The sequence below is a fragment of the Macrosteles quadrilineatus genome, unplaced genomic scaffold, assembly GCF_028750875.1.
Source record: "Macrosteles quadrilineatus isolate MER2022 unplaced genomic scaffold, UCM_ALF_1.0 Scaffold_9__3_contigs__length_116548681, whole genome shotgun sequence".
Classification (NCBI taxonomy): Eukaryota; Metazoa; Arthropoda; class Insecta; order Hemiptera; family Cicadellidae; genus Macrosteles; species Macrosteles quadrilineatus.
The window spans coordinates 26,873,259-26,896,608 of record NW_026542602.1 but is presented as its reverse complement, the minus strand read 5'-3'; the positions used below and the strand labels follow the sequence as shown (position 1 = coordinate 26,896,608).

Below are 23,350 nucleotides of genomic sequence, written 5' to 3'. Positions count from 1 at the left end.
TTGAAGGCGACACATCGTGCAATTTGCTGCGTAGTTGCAGTGGCGTCATTTCACCAAATCCTTGGGGGGGGGCAAATACCGGGGGGTATGGGACCCCAGCAAGCAAGTAGGGTCCGTGGGTCCCCCCCCCGGAAAATTTGGCAGTTTTGAAACAAAAAAAAGAGGGGTTTAATGGTTTAAGCTTATTTAAATTGTCAAAAGCACTTCAAATAAAAAAAATTATGAGTAAAATTTATTTAAATTTAGGCAGAAAGTTAATGAAACTAAGAATTATTGACAACAGACAGAAACACAATAATTTTATGTTGGTAAGTTAGTCATCTAAGAAACGTGATCAATAGTTCCATGATGTATTAATATTATGTTTGTTATTAGATTCATGACCAATTTCTCTTGTACAACATTTAGCAATGAACGGTTGTTCATAGCCTATAGTTTATAACAGTTTATTTTGGTTTTAAAATAAAATACAAGTATTTAAGAACTTAAAAGCAAATCAAATTTTATCACCAATAAAATAATTTGACACAAAAGTACAAAATGTTCTATTTACCTATATTAAATTGGTAGTCTACAATGTTCAAAATAAATTACGTAAAATTTATACACATGTATAATTTTAATGCTTGAATAATTCATAAAAGTAAATGACAAAACAATGCTTCTAAAAAATCTGAATTTTTATGTATATATATATATAAACTAGAAGTAAGTGGTTTATCGTACAGCACCAAACAGATAAAGTAAATGAATAACAAAACTACTAATTTATGTAAACTCAAAATGTGCTATCTAAGACAATAAAACAATAATAATTTTTGTTTCAAATTACTGTACAAGAATACAGATTTTTGTCTGCTGCGCTTTTTAGGATTTGACAGGAGAAAATATTTGTATATTGGCTAGTACAGTGTATTTTTTCTCTAGTCCGGGATCCAGGGGGGGCAAATGCCCCCCTGCCCCCCCCCCAAATGACGCCCCTGCGCCCGCAGAGGAGTTGGTGCGGGTGTATTGCCTCACGAGTCACGAACAGGTCGCCGGATCGGGTGGCTGATGGTGTTTTGAATAAGATTAAACGCAGGATGTCAGGACAGTCAAGGCGACTCGCAAGAGACCCAGATCCCGAGGAATGTCTTCAATTGGGACGTGCCGGTAAGGAATTCCGGTCCTGACCCCGACCATTCTAGTGAATCTTCTTTAAATGCTCTCTAGTTCTTCAATCAGATATTTTTGGTGAGGGTCCCAGACTGGTGAGGCATACTCAAGAATCTGGCGCACCAATGCGCAATACAAGGTCTTCAGAGCCATCATATCGCTGAAGTGCCTCGAAAAGCAGAAAACAAATCCAAGCATTCTATTCGCTCTGTTACAGATGTGAATTACGTGGGACTCAGGGTGTAGTGAGGGTGTCAAAATAACGCCTAGGTCCTTTACCTCCTGAACTCGAGTTATGGGGACACTTCTTGATGTTAAGTTTCATTCTGTTGGTCTGGCACCCGAATCCGAAGTTAGTTTTACCGCTTTTAATGGAAAGCGGTACAAACCCGTTAAAGTCTTGTGGGTGCCAGGAATTGAACCCATCCCTTCCGTAGCGAAGTCTGAGACACTAACCACTATGCTAGCAACACGACCAACGTTTTGTTGGTTAGATACTGAATAATATATTACACCATACTCTGATTAACAATAATTAATTTTTAAAAAACTGTGGTAATTAAAAATTATTAAATCTATTGTAGTATACTTTCATAACTTCTCTTCTCTCGTAGTATTTCCATGGCACTGAATGAAAATACTGCTTCTTCTTCTTCTTCTCTTGAAAAAGCTGTAAAGTTTCCGGCTTCAATCTTTTCGTTCGCTTCTTGTTCTTTTAGGGAGGTTATTAAAATCTGCCCGACATGAAGGTGAGTAATTTACAATTTATATTTAAATTAAAACAATCATGTTATGCTCTTAATGTTTATAGGGTCCATATTTATATAAATAGTCAGATGCTATAATAGTTTATTTCTTATGAAATGCGATGAAGTCGGATTAGGACGTGGAAGGCCTACCCAATGATTTCGATGCCTTAGTTTCTGGTGAGCTTTTTGTTTAACGTCAACATTGAGGGTTTTTGTCGTGTCGAGTATTATTATCTTTCCATTCGAAACGCGATCATTGGGTTAAAATGCATAGGCCTAATCATTCATGATAAATAAAAGCACCAAACGCTCTCTAGACTGCCTTTACCTGTAAACTACGATATAAACTTAAGTTACTGACCATTGTAACTTTACATATCTTTTTTTAGATTGTAGGTACCTAACTCAATAGATAAGGTCTTATACTAGGTTACATAAAAAAAAACCAGTCCATTACTATAGACTATCTGCATAAAATCATCCTTTGTGACTAATGCTGGAAACTTAGAAAATTCCTACAGGAGGCCAGCCTGCAAGCATTTTTGAAATAGTAGGGCCTAACTTACTTTCCAGTGTTTTCGGGGTTTTTTTTAACCTACAATAACAGTCTCTAGGTAACATGAACCAATAAATCAATTAATTATACTTAAGTTAACCTAACTTTACCTTCCTCAACTAGGCTAGGCCTAACCTAGGCCTGACTTTAAAACACTACTTAACCCTAAGAGTGGCGAATCGTCAAACAATGTTGATTTTAAAATGTGTGCTGGAGTGGCGGGTGACATAATTTGACAATTAGCGTTACGTCTTTTCCCGTTGAATGTTACACACAGTTATTGTCGGTTAAATTAAATAACTCTTAACCCAAGGACTGCCCTGACCTGATTTATGCTATAATGCTCAGTCCACTGGCAAGGAGGGGAAAATACGCAAATTGGGGAAAATCAACAAATTTGCGCCGATCATTTTAAACATAAGAATATAATCAGAAGTAGGCCTATTCAATTTATATACAAAAGTTATTATATTACTAAAAGTAACAATAAGTACATTGATTCAGAATAATGTCATATTGTACAAAGTTATAACTTTTTTATGACTTGAAAAACAAAATTTTAGTTTTTCTGAAATATTCTAGGCTAACAAAAATTAGTTGTTTAAAGTTAGCCTAGATCTAATTTTTCTGCTTTACTATACTTAGTATGATAAATATTACATGCAATCAGTGCCGGATTTACCACTAGGCCGATTAGGCCGCGGCCTAGGGCAGCAAGCAAAAGGGGCCGCAGAGGATTGAGAAAAACATTTATTTAGATAAACAAATTATTTACTTTAAACCACCAGTTTGCTGCGATCACAGGTGACCATAATGATGTCTCCGCGGACCGAGGGAGATGTTCACGATTTTTCCGCGGGTGCCGGTGATGATGTCCCTGTGATTGCGGCCTGTGGGAGACGTTCATGATTTAGCCGTGGCCGCGGGTGGCGTTGATGTACGGTATCCTCATGATCAAAGCCCGCGGGAGACGTACAAGAATTATCCGCTGTCACGAGTGTCGATGATGATGTCACCGTGATTGCGGCTCACGGGAGATGTTAACAATTTAGCCGTGGCCGCACGTGACGTTGATGTATCCTCGCGATCGAAGCCCGCGGGAGACGTTTAAGAATTAGCTGCTGCCACGAGTGTCGATGATGATTGCGGCTCACGGTAGATGTTAACAATTTTACCGCGGCTGGGGGTGTCATTGAGGATGTCCCCATGATGGCTTCCCGAGGGGGATGTTTACGATTTCGGCACGGCCGCGGGTGACAATGAAAATGTCCTCTTGATCGCGGTGCATGGGAGATGTTTTTAACACGACTTTTCCCAGGGTGTCTACCAGTCGGGAATTCCGGGAAATTCGGGAAAAAGTCGGGGATTTTGAAAGGTCGGGAAAAGTCGTGAAAAAGTCATGAATTTCGGCCGAAAGTCGGGAATAATCTAACCTTTCAAAATTAGGGATGAACGGGTCTCAAAACATTAAAAAAATGTTCTGGATCTTATATTCCTGATCATTGGGACGGGATTACATTTGAGGGGTGGGGGATGAAACGAAAATGCATCGGAATTCCAATTCGATTCAGTGATGATCAAAATAACGATTTGAATCATGGGAATTCAGTGTCCATAATATACGTTTTTGAATCAGCATCCATACGTTATGGAATCAGTATCTATATACGGTATTGAATCAGTATCCATATACGTTATTGAATAATTATCCAAATAACTTTTTGAATCAGTGTCTATACGTCATTGAATCAGTATCCATATACGTAGTTGACTGTTACATTGATACTGTTACTTTGACTATCAGTATCCATATATAACTTATTGACATTATTCAAATGATTGACATTAATTATATAAGCTATTCATTGAGATGAGACATTGCTTAGCCATACAAGTTATTACCATCCAAGTACATGGCATACACTGAGACATTGCTTAGCCATACAGGTTATTGCCATCCAAGTACATGGCATACACTGAGACATTGCTTAGACATACAAGTTATTACCATCCAAGTACATGGCATACACTGAGACATTGCTTAGCCATACAAGTTATTACCATCCAAGTACATGGAATACACTGAGAAATTGCTTAGCCATACAGGTTATTGCCATCCAAGTACATGGCATACACTGTGACATTGCTTAGCCATACAATGGCATACACTGAGACATTGCTTAGCCATACAAGTTATTACCATCCAAGTACATGGTATACACTGAGACATTGCTTAGCCATACAAGTTATTACCATCCAAGTACATGGCATACACCGAGACATTGCTTAGCCATACAAGTTATTACCATCCAAGTACATGGCATACACCGAAACATTGCTTAGCCATACAAGTTATTACCATCCAAGTACATGGTATACACTGAGACATTGCTTAGACATACAGGTTATTGCCATCCAAGTACATGGCATACACTGAGACATTGCTTAGCCATACAGGTTATTGCCATCCAAGTACATAGCATACACTGAGACATTGCTTAGCCATACAGGTTATTGCCATCCAAGTACATGGCATACACTGAGACGCTTAGCCATACAGGTTATTGCCATCCAAGTACATGGCATACACTGAGACATTGCTTGACCATACAGGTTATTGCCATCCAAGTACATGGCATACACTGAGACATTGCTTCGCCATACAAGAAGTTATATTTGTATACCTTGTAGTTCTGATTCTATCCTCTTATTTTATCAATGTAAACCAATTGAAAGATTCAGTATTTAAATCTTACAAAGGTTTTTATTTGTTTACACCCAAACATATCTTTATTTATAAAATGAATAAAATAAAATAGGTAACATACTTAACAACATGATGCTGCAAGTAAAAATTATGAAATGGGCAAGAAGCTCACTGATATTTCCAGAAATACTGGTTCTTCTAATGTATGATTGAAAACAGATATTTCACTCCACTGAGAAGTATGAATAGAAAAATTCCATGTTGCTTCGAATCGAGTTACATCAACATTTTTTTTAAAATCGAATCGTTGCTTTGAGTTGAAATGTTTTGCTGCTTCACACACCCCTACATTTAATATGGGATTTTCTTGGCATGTGATACGTTTCGATCGTCAGTGATTTCGCTGGGTCGTAAGTGACAACATATGTTGACGAAGGTACCGTGACCGCGAGACGGAAAAAGGTGTAGTAACATGGAGAATGGACCGAGTTTTTGGTCGGGATTTATATAAAAATGGTAATGAATAGTCGGGAAAAAGTCGGGAATTCCATTTGAGAAATCTGGTAGACACCCTGTTTCCGCAATCGCAAGTGTCGATGATGATGTCCCCGTGATTTCTGCTTCGCAGGAGATGTTTACGATTTTGCCACGGTCACGAGTGTCGATGATGATGTCCCCGTGATTCCTGCTTCGCAGGAGATGTTTACGATTTTGCCACGGTCACGAGTGTCAATGATGATGTCCTTGTGATTGCGGCCCGCGGGAGATGCTCGCAATTTTACGTCGGTTGCGGGTGACGGTGATGATGTCCTCAAGGTAACAGCTCACAAGATATGATCACGATTTCGCCACGGTCACGAGTGTCGAGGATGATGTCCCTTTGTTGCAGCCCGCGGGGGATGTTTACGATTTTGCCGCGGCAAGATCACGGGTGTCGATGATAATGTCCCCTTGATGCAAAGAATATATTCACGATTACTTCCGCAATCGCAAGGAGTTGCCACCACAGGGGGAGGGCCGCTCAAGTAATTTGGCCTAGGGCGGCAAGTACCCTAAATCCGGCACTGCATGCATTTAAGTAGGAAATATCAGATAACAAGAAATGGTGTATGTACAGAAATATAAACAAATAAAGGTTCCAGAAGCATTATTCTGGCGTGAGACACATGATTGTAGGCTAGGTTAGGATTTAGGCCTAGCTTATAGGCTTAAACAATCACTATTTCAATAACACAAATTTTGACATAAATAATAATACTTACCAAGCGTAATATGCATAAATACTACCGGTACCTAGTTATCTTGAATATTTAACTTAGCAACGACCGTTTAAAATCCCAGCATATTTCGGATAGAATGTAGGCCTATTACTTATTTTGAAAAATAAGAAATTGACAGGAAAGCAGGCTTACCAAATGTCCTATCTTTTTATCAGATTAGTTTGAAATATATTGAACATTGTTTTAATGTGATAAAATACCAATTACGTATGTATTGAATATGAACATTTAAGCTAAATTGTCTCTTTGAGATGAATCTTAAATGTTAATTCTGTGTTGGTAACTATACCGTTTTTCGTTTGTCATACATTGTATAGGAACTTGCCTTCACATATTTGAGAGGCGGAGAGTGACAGCGTTGCTGTGTTTAAGAGTAGAGTCATGAGCTGGCTCTTAAATCTCGACAGGGAGCAATCAGAAGGATTACTCGAATCGTACTCACAATTCTGTGCAGTTTCATGCATCACCAAATCACTTTTTTCCTTCATTGCTCCACGTATACCACTTACAATCACTAAATTTGAGTTTTGGATGTTTCGATGCAGTTAGGTTTTTTTTCTTCATCTTGTTAATATTTTTTTATTTGCTATCATCATTAGTGTCTAAGTACTCCTGAATGTTTATGGACCTGTGTATAAAAACAACATGATATGAACCATATGATTTGATATTAGCAACTCATTCCCAAACACAGACGAATAACTTAGTCTACTAGGGAATTATTTTCCTGTACATACACAATTTGTAACAAACATGTAGGCCTAACTTTTATTCAGGAATAAAATTTCAGGAGATTTTGATTTGATTTGGTTAGTTTAAGTTAATTCCAAGTTCAGTTTGGTTTGGATTAAGTTAGTTTAAGTCAGTTCTTAAGGAGTTAAGTTTACGAATACGACTATTTGTAGGCGATTATAGTCCTCTTAGTCTACCTATATAAAAAGGTCAAATTTGGTAGCTTAAATATTATATATATTATATATGTGGTTAAGTAATTATATACTTGCCTATAGGCTACTGATCTAGACTAACTTAACCTTTACGCCACAGAACACTGAAAATTAGTGGCAGGCGGGGCCCTCTTCTTCAAAAGATGCAAAAAAATCAATACAACATTGATAAAATATTTAATTTGATATATATGTATACATTTATATACATGGAAAATGGCGGCTGAATTTCAAAAAAATAAAATCATATTTTTAACTGCCACAAAAACTAAAGGAATGTCCCCCATTTAAAGTTTTCTCTAATTCTTACCGTTTCCGATATCCCAATGGTGGCCTCCTTGAGTTGATCACCCTGTATATAAATACAGTACACACACACAAGCCTATTTTACAGGTTCTCTGTGAACCATGCCTTTTTTTTCTTTTCTGGATTATGCCTAGAGACATGTATAAAATCTTCTTGCTATTTGCTATTATGGTTTTAATTGAGTTTGGCTTACAATGATGCCTTATATTGCAGTTTATATGTTTTAGCTGAACGTGTCATATCCACCAAATGGAACCCAGAAATTGTTTGAGATTGTCGATGAACACAAGCTCCGCATATTCTATGAGAAGCGTATGGGAGCTGAGGTAGAGGCTGACTCCCTTGGCGATGAATGGAAAGGTTATGTTGTCAGAGTATCAGGAGGCAACGACAAGCAAGGATTTCCCATGAAGCAGGGAGTCCTTACTAATGGTGAGAAGCTACTTAACTACTTACTACATACTACTTCCTACATACTTACTGAGAAGCTACTTACTACATAACTTGAGAACCATTTGAGATAGACCAGTGCAACAAGTGCCAGTTAACTCATAAAATTATGAGCTTTAAAAATATTTATTAGCCTATGTTCAAATCCGTATCATAAATAGTTTTTTAGTTATAAAGATTTTTGTAAAATATTAAATAGATTAGGCAAAACCAGTTTTTAATTAGGCCTATACAAAACATAAAATGCAATATAAAAATTTTTTAAATTGTTTTTACATTTTTTACGTTACAACCGATGGGTATTTACCTCCAAAATATGTTTCTTTAGAACAATACATACATCACATCATTTGATCTAAATTACTCATCACTGTGCTTAACAAACTGGGACATTGCACCTCTTACACGTGCCTGAAGATAATTGATAGTTTACCACCCCTAATTTGCCTTTTGGCAGCTAGGGATAATGAAAAATTAAACTGAAAGTGTACCTCCACAAATGTATACTTCGTGATCCTGGCCTTATTCTTAATGAAGCAGTAGAAATGATGACAAAAATAAATAAATACAAGTTTCAAACTACAGAGCCTTACAACTATTAAGTGAGGCAAGTGATAGAACCTGGTTGCTGGTGATAGAAGGTATGCCTATAGATAACTAGCTGCTATACCCGTGCCTTGCAACGGAGTCTAGATGCCGAAGAGACAATTTTGGTTCCTTGAAAATAATGGCTAGCAGCTTGATAAAGCTAAAGAGTACAATAATTATTATATTCCCTCGATCTGCTGTATGTAACGTAGATAGACTTTTAATCATTTACTATTAGTATTAATTGGCTACATAAACATAACTGTAAAAAGTCATGCTTTGACAGTTCTCATTTTGTATCACAGCTTTTTGTTGCTGCTTGGTACAAATTAGCTGTTGTCATAAATTTAGTGCTGCGCCCTGTTGGTGAACCTCGTAACTGCTTAATGCTATTGAACATCACAGAATCAAATTTGTAACGGGTCAAATGTGTAGGGGGTAAAATAACGGCTAAACCACGAAACTTAAACAGCTGAATGTAAGCTGTTGTTGTGCCCTAGTCGCGACGCTAAACTGACATCGCACCTAACCTCAAATTCCAAGATCGCAGACGACGTTGGTGTCAGTTTGGTTGTTCGACTGCGTCTGAGGGCGGGCTACGGGAGAAAAGAAGAGCAGCGGAGCCACCTTTTGAGTGGTACGCGGCTGTAAGCATGTTGAAGCTAGCTGTCATGCGCCTGCCTTTCCCCAAGGCTATTTAAAAGAAAAATAGGTTGCCTCAGTCGCGAGTATGACGTCACCCGCCGACCCGGATCTGTTTACTAATAAATAAATGAAAAACAAACAACAATAACAAAGTACTTGACAGGTGACAGCTGTGTGAATTAAAAGCAGCACCGTCCGGGTCGGCGGGTGACGTCATACGCGCGACTGAGGCAACCTCTTTTTCTTTTAAATAGCCTTGGCCTTTCCCGGCATGGGACTCAGCTGACTCTGTTTGTGCTGACCAATCAGGAAGGGAGAAAAATAAGGATTGTCATTTTCGTATTCCCGGCTTTTGGCATTCGTTCGTTCGTCTTCGATTTGAGGAGATTTCATTCAACTTCGCTGTTTAAAAGTTACGTTTCGCAAGCTCTGAAAGTTGAGAAGTGGACATCTTAAGTTTTGTGGTGTATCGAGTGCGCGAAAAAATCGTTTTAGAGAATTATTACTTCATTTGGTAAGTTGTGTAATAAACTTAAACAACTTAGGTTTTTCTTTCGAATACTTCTCCGTCAGTTGTGTTTCGGCAGAACTTTGTCGAAGTTCGTAGGCTAGGCCTGACTCTCCGATCTAGTCATACATTTTAACCAACTAATTTGGTAAAGTAGTGCAGTTGGTGAAATATATTTTCGATTAACGTTTCATCATCTGTCTTGGAACTTTCTCTTTTAATTCTTAAACCTTTTATAGTTCCCTTAACGTCCCAAAACTTGTTCCAGCAGACAGGTTTCAGCTGGACAAGTTCTGTCGAAGTTGGTTCAAGTTGAACACGTGAAAAGGTAGAAGTTTTAATTTTTCGTTTTTTGGCTCAAGGAGCAGTTTTATTTTTAATTTCAGTTTTCTCGTTAGTTTCTCACTTGAACAACTGAAGCCAACTTGTTTTCTTTTCATTTAATAAATTCGGACTCTGTGGGAATTAGGCTAGGTTAGGCCTATCTTGTACTAACCTTGTTTGTTGCAGGTGTCTGAGATTATCACTGCCAAATATACAAACAAACCAACATAATCTTTTATATATATAGAAGATTAAAATTGTCAATATTGTAAAAAAAGGCACGGTACAAACTTTTTTTATTATAAAAATAGGTTTAACTAGAAATTTACTTAAGGTAGGCTTGTCTGGCATCAAAATTATAATCATTAGGTTAACTTGGGTTGAGTTTAATAGGCCTAGTTCATTTTTAATAATCTGTTGACATTATTATTGAATTTGTCTAAATAGTTTAGGCCACTCAAGTAAGTTTCCTCATTGAAAACAATTTTATATTTACAACAACTAGCTGTTACCCATAGGCTTCACCCCGTTTGACTTTTTAAATATTAAAATGAATAAAACTATTGATTGGTAAGTACAGCTGAGGTATTTTTAACATTATGTTTATGGAAAGTTCCCTTTAGAAAGAAATTACGACCTTAAAAGGCAATTTATGAAATAATGGATAGTTTTACGCAAGGTTTCTCGTCATGAACATTTTAAGTATATGGTTTATGGGGGTGTGACTTGTAGGTTTCTCAAAAGTTCATGGGTACTTTGGGATTTATATATGGATGTTTTAACTTAGTTGCATTGCTAACTGCACAACCATTCCAGGCAGTACACTGATGACAAATCATGTGTATGTTCGGTTTGTGCTACAGAAACTCACATTCAGGTTATTGCTAAGGTAATTCTTAGTGATTCGTCAGAGTGTGGAACATGGCTGTGTAAGCTTAGCCAAGCTTATATTCTTTATACATGGCTAGTTTATATTCTTTGCTGTACACTAACTTAACACTTTTACTAAAACCCCAGTCTGACAGGCCCTCGGGAATTTTCACAAATGCATGTTGGCAACACTGTTTACTTGGGGTATTCCATAGACCGGGGGTTTCGGTTAGCTTCAGCCTGGCTAGGGTTTCGGTATTAGTGTTAATAATTTTTAAGCAAATTTCCCATTTGCGGAATAAGGTATTACTGCAGGTGTTACTTTTATTATATGAGGTTCCCAAGAGGTCAAAAACACCCTTCGTCCAAATTCATATTTATTATACGTAATGAAATGAAATGAAAAATGTCTTTATTTAAGAGGCGAAGTATTATGTGTCTGTTAGTGCAATAACTCGACCAAAAATGTTCTGATTTTGGTGAAATTTGGTACAAACTAGTGCCTATACGTTTATTAGAAACAAGTTCGTGAACCAGCTTGATCGGACTATGAAAACGAGTTTTCATGGGTTTTTTTGTTGGTTTTGGTTAGGTTAGGCAGTGGACGTTTGGAGTTTTGTGGTAGATGTAGGTCCACCCTAGCATTTTTCATAATTTTCCTTACAAGAAAGTAAATGTGGCTTCAAAGAGTGTGGCGTCCAGCCGATGAAATAAACTTAAATTTTGATAGGCCAGAAAAGTCTGTTTGTTTCGCATTTGGAACAATCAATAATAGCATATGACCAAGCTGTAAGACAATTTATTACTCGCACAACCATTCCAGGCAGTACACTGATGACAAATCATGTGTATGTTCGGTTTGTGCTACAGAAACCCACATTCAGGTAATAGCTAAGGTAATTCTTAGCAATTGGTCAGAGTGTGGAACATGAGTATGCTCTTAGGCTATGTCCTCATGAAATATTGCATTTTTTGCTACGCAAGGTTTCTCGTCATGACGAACATTTTAAGTATATGGTTTATGGGGGTGTGACTTGTAGGTTTCTCAAAAGTTCATGGGTACTTTGGGATTTATACATGGATGTTTTAAATTAGTTGCATTGCTAACTGCACAACCATTCCAGGCAGTACACTGATGACAAATCATGTGTATGTTCGGTTTGTGCTACAGAAACCCACATTCAGGTAATTGCTAAGGTAATTCTTAGTGATTGGTCAGAGTGTGGAACATTTTGGCACTTTTATTTAATATAATTCAATCTTATTTTTATTTTGTTGTGGTAGTTAATAACAGTTTTTAGATTACAAATTCCGTGTACTACGTTGGATTAGACTGGTTGAAGTACATTTACTTGCCTTATTCAAGTTTCATATAACTATTTAATTTGAACAATATCTCTTAATATAATACTCCAAACATATGGAATTTTTTGAGCCAGAGAAGGGACCAAAATATCAGGGAAGGTACTATCATAGACAAATAGAATAAATATAGACCGTCAGTTGTGCAGTGGGTTGTGCTGCGGTAAGCATAAGTTCCGGCGTCCACCGCTAGGTTTGCCGTGTAGTTATGGCGCGTCTGCTGGTCGCATACGGCTCCTGCACTCCTCGCCTGCAGCGGTGTGCGCTGTAACTACACGGCAAACCTAGCGGTGGGCGCCGAAACCTTTCTTTGACAGTCTATATTTATCTATTTGTCTATGGTACTATGGAGCCAATAATAGGCTATTTATTTAAGTAAGCTATCTCTTTGATGTTAATTTTTATGATACAATATCTTACTTGGTAGTTAAGTTTTATTCTTTTGTAACATTTAATCCCCGAGTAACTAAAAAAATTATATTGTTGGGGACATCATGACCATACCACTTGAATCTTCTATTATGCTCGTGGGAATTTATAGAGGATCGACAGTGTACATTCTAACATAGAAGTCTAGATATTTAATTTTCTTTTCAGGAGTAGATATTAGCATTGTATGTTTTGCACATGTGCCTTGATATGAAATTATTCTATAACTATTTCTGTCATGAAGAATTCAATTAATACAATTTAATATGTTTTACTCATTTCTAGTCCGAGTTCGTCTGCTACTCTCCAAGGGTCACTCTTGCTACCGACCGAGGCGAAGCGGGGAGAGGAAACGTAAGTCCGTCCGCGGATGCATCGTCGACTCTAACCTCAGTGTGCTCGCTCTTGTTATTGTCAAGAAAGGAGAAAATGTGAGTTAATTTTTACATTTTTGCTTTATTTCAACCACATCCCACTACAGTTACTTGTGTGTTACTGTAAACCAAGTGACACTGGGAGAGTGGAATAGCAAAAAAACCAACAGAGGATTTAAGCATGGATATTTTTGTCTTTGCTTAGTAAACTTTTGGTACAGTTTTTCCTTTTAGTGTTATAGTTTCTTTCACAAAGTCCATTTACAGTAAGTACTTTTGTTGCTTGGGGCAATCTAAAGGTGCTACAAAATATGTATTTAAGAGTCCTGAACCAATCAAGTCCTTGAACTTTCCATGTGTACGTATTAGATTTGTTAAGTTATAAATTAAATAAGAAATATGTTAGCTAGGCCTATTGTCTTTTCCATTCTTGTAAATATGTGTGAAAAAAATTGGTAGGGAAAGATGCTCCTCACTCTGCAAGTTAGTTACAGTTCTGTGGAGTTAAGAATAAGGTAACTTTTCCAAGTAGCTGCTGGATTATATCATAAGCTAACATGTGACAGTATTTAAATTCAAAAGCCTTTAGGTTTTGTATTGTTTTTCAAAAGGAAAAATTTGCAGCTTCATTCTAAAGTGAAAACAAAAATGTAATATTTTTGCATGTTTTTTTTATTCTGTAGGAAATTCCTGGCCTGACAGACAACACCATTCCACGACGATTGGGCCCCAAGCGTGCCTCCAAGATCAGGAAACTATTCAACCTGACAAAGCAGGATGATGTGAGGCAGTTTGTCATCAAACGTCCTCTCCCCGTCAAGGAGGGTAAGAAGCCTCGACACCGAGCACCCAAGATACAACGTCTCATCACACCAGTCACCCTCCAGGTAGGCCTCGTGGCAGTATGGTTAAACATTAGTAAATAGGTATACAAGGAATATTGGTTATATTGCCAAAACAATCAGTTAATTGTGTAATTATTAAATAATAGGATTGGTTTTTAGACAAAGAATTGCAGTTGTTTTAATTCCAATTAAACTCATTTATGTTTCAATTCTATTAGGTACCGGTACTGTAAAATTTATATTTTGAGAGTGTGTTTAAATGATGACTGATTTACTTATGTTTGCATGTATTACCTGAATACATATGTGGAGAGAAAATCTGAGAACACACTTCATTTAAAAGTTAAACCTCTCATTTAATATGGCATTGATTGGGGTTTTAATATTATTCAATATTGATGTATTGCTTTGTACCAATTGAATGTTTTAATTTGCAACAACCTGTGATGGTATGGAACATTCTATTCTCGTGTTAATAAAATAGTTAAGTTTCCTAGATACAGACAGGGTCCGCTCATCTCAATTACTGATCTCTGTCAAAGTAAGCCAACTTTTAACAAAGCGTAACTTAACTGAAAAGAAAACATGATGTCATATCAACTAGTTTCCCCAAGTCTGCTTACACACTTTCAATTTGGCTTGTAAGTTTGAATCGTCAATTCTAAATAACACAGGATCCTACAGTAAGTACACATTCATATGCAGCAATTACATACACATGGTCAGTTTGGCTTGTTCTCACTGAATTGACAAGCCGAATTAAACTTGCATAGCATCAATAACCTGCATAGTAGAACAAAATCAAATTTTAGGTTGTAGCACTCTTTTGTGATCAGGCACATTTAACTAACTATTTAATTTTTTAATTTAAAAATTGGCTTCAGCTGATAAATTTAAATGTGATGTGTAAGACAACTTCAGTATCTCAAATAACAGAATTTATCCAAAACTCCATCCTCTTAATCAAAGCCAAATCCATTCCAACTTTAATTTAATATTAGTTGCATAATAAAATACATCAAGTGTTGATGGTTGTAGCGCAAGAGACACCGACTGGCACTGAAGAAGCAGCGTTGTCTGAAGCGCAAGGAGCAAGCAGCCGAGTACGCCAAGCTGCTGGCCCAGAGACAGAAGGAGGCCAAGGTGAGGAGGCAAGAGGAGATCAAGCGTCGTCGCTCTGCATCCATGAGGGACTCCAAGTCATCCGCCGCAAGCGCCCCCAACAAATAGGCAGTTTGAATTTGTTTTATTAAAAAAAAAGAAAACTGTTCAACTATTTTGTTTTTTATTTTTACCTGTTCTTCATTTGATAAGACTAATCATCAGGAGTGTGATTAGGCCTATCTCAATGTTGTTAACAATTTATTGCAGGGTTGGTGTGTAATTTATGTTAGGCTGTAATTTTTTACACCCCAAAAATTATGTTTAGTGGCAGTCAGTTTTACAAGTAGAGTGATGAAAACCACCTGGATGGCATGGAGTTGTATTATAAGTACCAGAGGTCGTCCAGTGGTTGAGATCTCGGCCAAAAATATGTAATATACAGACTTCTCTTTTTTCAATGTGATTAGAATTTCTTCAATTTGTTTTTATTTTCTGTTAATATTTTCATATTAACTCCCGTGTTAATTCTTTTTACATTTTAAATTAATTTTAAGTGCTTATTTAAATTTATAAGGCATTCTGCACATCTACAGGAAAATATCCTTCTAACAGAATGCTTAGAGATTTTCCCTGCAATGCACACAAGCTGAGAAAAAAATTTTTCAAGAAACATGCATGCCTATTAATATTACAACCCCATGTCATCCTGGAACAAGAACTTAAGTTTGCTGCTACAGGGAAGGTAATAAAGTGTTTTAAGGTTGAAGGTTAATAGTATAGTTAGAAATAAAAAACCATTTTCCAAATTTGATCAAAATATGATTATAAACAAGTAAAGTACAACATTTTGCTTTTTCTCCATAAGAATAACAAGGGAATTTTAAATTCACATATTTTTGGAATCTTCTCCTTAACCATTTAGTGCATGACAACACATCAATATAAAGCTATACAAAGTGGTTTGGAAGAAATTGCAAAATTGTATTCCCTATATAGGGAATTGGCTAGAACTACACAAAGGTGATATTCCTCACAGTATGTGTGCATAACACCACAGTCAGGTTGGAATGGCAGGATGAACAATGTGCACCCAAACTCTATTGTGTGGTGGTAAAATATTTATTGGCTAGCAAGTGGCAAGAGTGTAACTTTTATTTATATTCTCAAGGTTTTCTGTTTTCAACTCGGGTGATTTTCATTGTATAAGATCATTGATCAGTCTACTTTATCAGAATATAAAGTATAAATATAAATAAGTATTTATTATAAAGCTATAATATATAAAGTAGGATAATGTACTAGCTGTGTGCCCGTTCTACGCACGGGGATCTTATCATAGTCAGTTAAAACCTTCTTATATAAAGCACAGCAGTTGGTTTGCATACTTTCAGATATGCTGACAAAACTATTCCTTCGCAAATGCAGTATCTGACAGTTTCAAGCCAAAACTAATGCTTCGCAATTAAATGTCACCCGGATCTTGTTGGTCCATATGTTATATCCAATGATTAAACTAAATAAACGGGTTCAGCATTCTGACACATACTTTCTCCCATAAGTTTGTCAACAACCTTTATCATGTGTAAGCGGTGAGAGTAAATATACGGAAATGGGATTTGTACAATTTTGTTCAGAATTTAAAGGACTATAACATAATGGTTAAAAGTATTTAAGGTACTACCTCAACCTCTAAATTTAACACTTTATTCGGGTTGACATTTTCATTATCAAGGCGCTCTTGTCCTTTCCGTGAAACATTGAGAAACAAGGACATTATAATGCGTTACCATCATACATACACACAAAAATACCGAACTTAATTAGGGAATCTGCTACGCTTTAAGCATAAAAAGGTACATATAAAATTAGTACTTGAAATCTTTGTTAATGCCATAAAATTTGATCATAACAATTTATATTTGCTTGGACCGGAGATGACTCGAAATTCTGTGGAAATGCTATCTGAACACATCAATTAAATTAGAGTTTTGTCTGTACATTGCTCAGAATCATACATTTTTAGGTTACTTTTTACGTTTTATTCATTAAAGAAGCCGAAACAAGTCTCATCTAAATTTCTGTCTGTCTGTCTGTCTGACACACTCAAGATGGCATTTTACGCAATCTTCTCCAGGAAAACGAGAGTACCTATCAAGACCCAAGTCATTTTAATGTATTCACTGGATTGGCGAGAGTGTCTTTAGCCATTAAAATATGGTCTCACTACTTTGTATTCTTATGTATACATATATTTATATTTATTGTATACTATAAATAAATAATATAAAATATAAATAAATAAAGACAAATACTAGCCGTGTGCCCGTTCTACGCACGGGAATCTTATCATAGTCAGTTAAAACCTTCTTATTTAAAGCACAGCAGTTGGTTTGCATACTTTCAGATATGCTGACAAAACTAATATTCCTTCGCAAATACAGTAGGTATCTGACAGTTTCAAGGTAAAATTAATGCTTCGCAATTAAATGTCACCCGGATCTTGTTGGTCCATATGTTATATCCAATGATTAAACTAAATAAACGGTATCAGCATTCTGACACATACTTTCTCCCATAAGTTTGTCAACAACCTTTATCATGTGTAAGCGGTGAGAGTAAATATACGGAAATGGGATTTGTACAATTTTGTTCAGAATATAAAGGACTATAACATAATGGTTATTAACCATTGGTTAAAAGTATTTAGGGTACTAACTCAACCTCTTAATTTAACACTTTATTCGGGTTGACATTTTCATTATCAAGGCGCTCTTGTCCTTTCCGTGAAACATTGAGAAACAAGGACATTAATGCGTTACCATCATACATACACACAAAAATACCGAACTTAATTAGGGAATCTGCTACGCTTTAAGCATAAAAAAGTACATATAAAATTAGTACTTGAAATCTTTGTTAATGCCATAATTATTTACGCAGTAATTATTATAATAATTATTGAAACTGTCAGATACTGTATTTGCGAAGGAATAGTTTTGTCAGCATATCTGAAAGTATGCAAACCAACTGCTGTGCTTTATATAAGAAGGTTTTAACTGACTATGATAAGATCCCCGTGCGTAGAACGGGCACACAGCTAGGTAGTATTTAACTTAGAAAGTATTTAAATTAAAAAGTATTTGTCTTTCTGCAACACTCAAGATGGCATTTTACGCAATCTTCTCCAGGAAAACGAGAGTACCTATCAAGACCCAAGTCATTTTAATGTATTCACTGGATTGGCGAGAGTGTCTTTAGCCATTAAAATATGGCCTCACTACTTTGTAATTAAAATTACGGACTTTCAAAAATGCAGTTTTGTGCGATTTTTGTCAAGTTTTCGTCCAATTTTTATCACATAATCATCTATGAAATAACGAACAGCTGTTCGGATCAAGATTATTTTTCCTAGCTGTCACTGAAATGTTTACAAATGTTGTTTACAAACACCGCAACCATTTCCGATCACGTTTTGAAGGCAAATCCCATCCAAGCGAGATTAAAAACGTTTTTCTTACATAAAGGATTTAATAAATTGCAAGTGGAATAATATAGTGTAATCGTAAATTAAATAACTAGGCATCATCCAGGTCAGGAACCAGAGATTCTTTGTGTATAAAATTGTTCTGGAGTTTTGATAACCAGAAAGAAGACATTGAATCAGTGTTGTATACGGCTGGGAAACTTAAATTTACTAATGATCGTCACCAATAGCTTAGAAACAAGGTTCCACTCATTGACGGCTCTTCAATGGTGGTTGTGTAAAGTGTGAAGTAAAAAATCACAACTGCAGAGGGTGATTGTAACAGAGGTTTACGGATGATGCTAAGCTCCATTTTCCAATGTGTCACTTTCTGATAAAGCTATTATTATTTTTATAATATATATATAGTGTATAAATACTCAGCTTTGTTTATATTCCATTATTGTTCATAGTTCAGTTTTCAGATGAATAAAACCCTTTATTCTGATTACAATTAATCTGGGGTTTACTTTCATTGTTGGGTATTGCCATTATCTATGGTATTGCATAGTAAATGTAAGGCTTTTGGAACATTCATACACCAAAGCAAGAGTGGCGGTTTTGAAGGATCTATGTGCTGACGTTGTGATAGGTCACGATTTGTTAAAACATCACTCACAAATTCAGATGGATTTTGGAGGACATAAATCACCACTAAACATATGCGCTCTAGCTCATGCTCAAATTGATCCTCCGCCTTTATTCAGCAATCTTACTGAAAACATAAGTTAAACATTTATTTAAAAAAGTTACATTGTGTGCCCAAGGTCTAAAACAGTATCAGTGGATGAGTTTTTTTGCATTGACTGTACTCTTAGACCTTCCGGGACTTAGACCTTCGACATACTACCAGATTAGACCCTCAGCAACAAGTACAAACTGCAAAATGTGTGTCGAAGGTCTAATTAGACCTTCAGCAACTGATCCCGTCCCTGGCATATATACAGTCTCACAAAAATTGTTATAGCTTGGTTGTTTTTTAACTGATCTTTAAAACTTTAAAGGATTTGTCATTAAATTTCCTTAAAATACTTATCTATACTATTATAAAGAAGAGGTGGTGTCTGTGTGTTTGTATGAGCTAATCTCAAAAACTACTGAACCTAGTGGGCTCAAATTGCACACAAATGAAGCTACAGTTCCGAGGATACATATAAAACTATTCCCGCTTCGATATTGTCCTAGGGCTCTGCCCCGTGGGCATTCAAAAATTTGAGGTGAGAGATTTAAAAGTAAATATTAATTGATAGTATCCATGGTAACAAAGAACAAACCTACAAAGTTTAAAAATGTAAACAAGCAGAACTAACTGGAAATAGTTATTTGTGTAACTAGTGGTGAAAGTGGCACTTTGCTGCACACGAGAGCAATGTTTACGCACGAGCCGCAGGCGAGTGCGGAATGATCTCGAGTGCAGCAAAGGCCTTTTTCACTCGTGTTACACATTATATTTTTCCTACAGTCACTATAAATCATATAAATAATTAGTCTTTCAAACACTATACAACACGTTTTTAGGTTCAGCTGGCAACACAAATGGTGCCCTTAGAGAAAGTAGTACCCGCGGTCCGTATCACTCCGCTATTTTTCCTCGGCAAGAAATGTGCTCCGCGTTTTGAGAATATAGTTCCGTATGTTTTTGTAATTTGAAGTGGTTTCCGCGCCTAAAAAAATGCTTTAAATGTATTTTTTTGTTTATTAAGATCGTAGGAATGTTTTAAAAACGTTTAAAAGAAAAGTCCAGGAAGTTCAGAAATAGGTCTACCGAAACTATAAACACGAAATGACAGGTTAAATCGAAGTTATAATAGTCAATCAGCTGCTCATAGTATTATTATCTTTAAGTGTTGCCAACCTATTTCCAAGCGTACACGGATTACGTGCATAATATAGAACCACGCTGTTTGGTGTTGTTTCGTTGGAATCCTGATGTGCGGCAAAGTATAAACCGTACGGCAAAGTATAAACCGTACGGCAAAGTATAAATATGCAGCAATTAGCCGCTTTCTGTACTATAAACAGTACAAGGAAGCCAACTTTGTCGGGTGACTGTAGGAAAATGAATTTTGATTTCACAATTCCACACAGCTGGTTGAAACATATTAAATACTGCACGAATATTAGAACAGAGAGGGTAAGGATTATAAATTTAAAATAATGATGTCACTAGCCCGAATGTAAACATTATTTAACCTCACTTAAATGGAGCTGTCAAACCATATGTTAATGTAATTTCATTAGTGTATGATTCTTTCAGTTACTTCATTTGTTTATGTTTATGATCTATTATACTGAGTTTGTACTAATATTTGTGAAATGCTGTAATAATATTTTACAGGGAACAATTCGTTGTAAAATAAATCATTCATGGATATAAGAAATAATTAAGATCCTATAATCATTGCCAGGCCATTATCCTGAGTTTGAGGTTTATTTTTTTGATTTATTTCTGTGTAAACAGCAATATAATCCCCCTGCCGCAAGCAAGTCTATAGACTGAGTAAATTTCTATTTTCCGGATTATAATTTCACTAAAATATTGTTGTAGAAAATTACCCTATTTTCCATATTTATTTATATTTTCCTATTTTTTCTATTTTTCGGTTTGTAACTGTTGTGATAGTTTTTTTGTTTACAGTGCAAACCATTAAACACGTTCTTTTACTGTACCTTAAAATCTATCACTGGTTTTGTATCGTAGGTAGCCTAAATAAGTATGAACGGTATTAGTTAACCAAAACGTACTATTATCGAGTTAAGTTATACAGTTATATTTTGTTTCTGAATTAAATGGTAGGAGTGATACCATTTGGCATTTTCAAAGAACCAACATTGTCTCTTTTGCATGTGACAGATACATACTTAAGTAAATACTAAACCGATAAGGTTGAAATTTGGTGTGATGATAGCTGACATTCCCGATTAATATATAGACATATTCTTACCTCAAAACACTTTCAGGATCCGCCCCAGTGGCTCTGGATTTTCTCATGTTAGCCTTATGAGTATTCATATTAAGGGAATAAAAGAATTTTGTCAGCCATTTTAACTGTACAAGTCGGTTCTATGATATTAAATAGCATTAAAAGTAAGGCTTACCAACAGGGTGCAGCACTATTATGTTTTTTGCATTTATTACAACAGCTAATTTGAACCAACTAGCAACAAAAAGTTGTGGTACACAATGGAAACTTTACTTTTTCCATGGTTTAGGTGCAGTTGTAGAAAATTAGGGCTATGGTAGATGTGTGCTACACTATAGGATACCGTATAAATTTAAAGACCAAATTTCCTTAAACCGTGTCCTCTCCCATAACTGCAATAAGCATTTTATACTTCTATGCCAACCCCGTACGAAGTTCGGGTACTCGGCTAGTTCTTAATATTTTGTTGTATCATCATATATTTAAGATGGATAATTTTAAATGGCCACCATTTTGGATTCATACAACCTTTAGTATCCAATAGTCAATGGTAGAACTTATGAATCTGATAAAATTAGACAAAGAATAGACTTACTTTTTTACTACGTACGTACCAAGTTTCAAGTCAATTGTTAGGAGTTTGAAAGTTATCACACTATTCTTGTATAAAAATTCGTACTGTGTGAATTAAGACTTTTTGAATGTTGAATCTTAAGAAATCTATATAAATAAAATTAGAGTTTTGTCTGTACATTGCTTAGAATAATGAACTTTTTGGTTATTTTTACATTTCATAGGTCAGAGAAACCGAATCAAACCTTATCTCAATTTCTGTCTGTCTGTCTGTCTGTCTGTCTGTCTGTCTATCTGTCATTCTCTTGGTAACGCTAAAATACGCACTTTATTACAACTACTCCTCAATAACTATAGCACTGTCCCGCCTGAAACTTATTTTCCAAATACTATACATATATGAGATGGTTTTAGACGTATTTCATCGAATATGAGACAGTTAGATATTTAACAGTAAACCCTTGAAAATCAAGTTTTTGTCGATTTTTGACGTGGAATTTCTGGAAGCCCATGTTAACCTTATGAGAAATGAAATTATTGAATCTTAACAGCTGTTTCAATTAAACAAGTTGGTTCTGTTCTGTGATGTTCAATAGCATTAAAGTTACAAGGATTACCAACAGGGTGCAGCACTAGCACTATTATTTCTTTTACATTTATGACAACAGCTAATTTGCAACCTGGAGGCGAGTGAGCGTAGCGAACGAGCTAACCTGAAGGCAAGTGAGCGTAGCGAACGAGCTAACCTGAAGGAAAGTGAGCGCAGCGAACGAGCTCCAACATACAGGTGAGTGAGCGTAGCGAACGAACTTCAACCAGGACGTGATTGAGCCATGCAAACGAGATCAGATAGTAAAAATAAAAGTAAGCCTACCGTTATAGGATCGACCGGCAGACACAGAGGTAATTTAACCTTTTATTGATTGTCATACCGATCCGGAACAACAAAAAACAACATAAAATGAAGCTATGTATAATAGTTTGGCCAGCATATCTTAAAATATGCAAACCAACTGCTGTTCTTTATATAAGAAGGTTTCAACTGAATATTATAAGATCCCCGTGCGTAGAACGGGTACACAGCTAGTATCAAATAAACTGTGAGTAAAAAGTGAAATCTTTCATTTCTC

The 23,350-nt window shown here is 36.1% G+C and overlaps 1 protein-coding gene across 1 annotated transcript; it reads left to right on the top strand.

The window, feature by feature from the left end:
• Positions 1 to 1,807: 1,807 nt before the first annotated feature.
• LOC129004129 (40S ribosomal protein S6-like) lies at positions 1,808 to 15,369 on the top strand. The gene is made up of 5 exons (XM_054432563.1): positions 1,808 to 1,904; positions 7,929 to 8,133; positions 13,163 to 13,308; positions 13,935 to 14,138; positions 15,135 to 15,369. The coding sequence occupies exons 1-5, from the start codon at positions 1,899 to 1,901 to the stop codon at positions 15,324 to 15,326; spliced, it is 753 nt and encodes a 250-aa protein (XP_054288538.1). The 5' UTR covers positions 1,808 to 1,898; the 3' UTR covers positions 15,327 to 15,369.
• Positions 15,370 to 23,350: the final 7,981 nt, after the last annotated feature.

Excerpts from the sequence above, each read along its gene's own strand:
- LOC129004129 (XM_054432563.1), top strand. Across the intron at positions 8,134-13,162 it reads GCAGGGAGTCCTTACTAATG|TCCGAGTTCGTCTGCTACTC; the intron begins GTGAGAAGCTAC and ends ACTCATTTCTAG. Across the intron at positions 14,139-15,134 it reads TCACACCAGTCACCCTCCAG|CGCAAGAGACACCGACTGGC; the intron begins GTAGGCCTCGTG and ends TGATGGTTGTAG.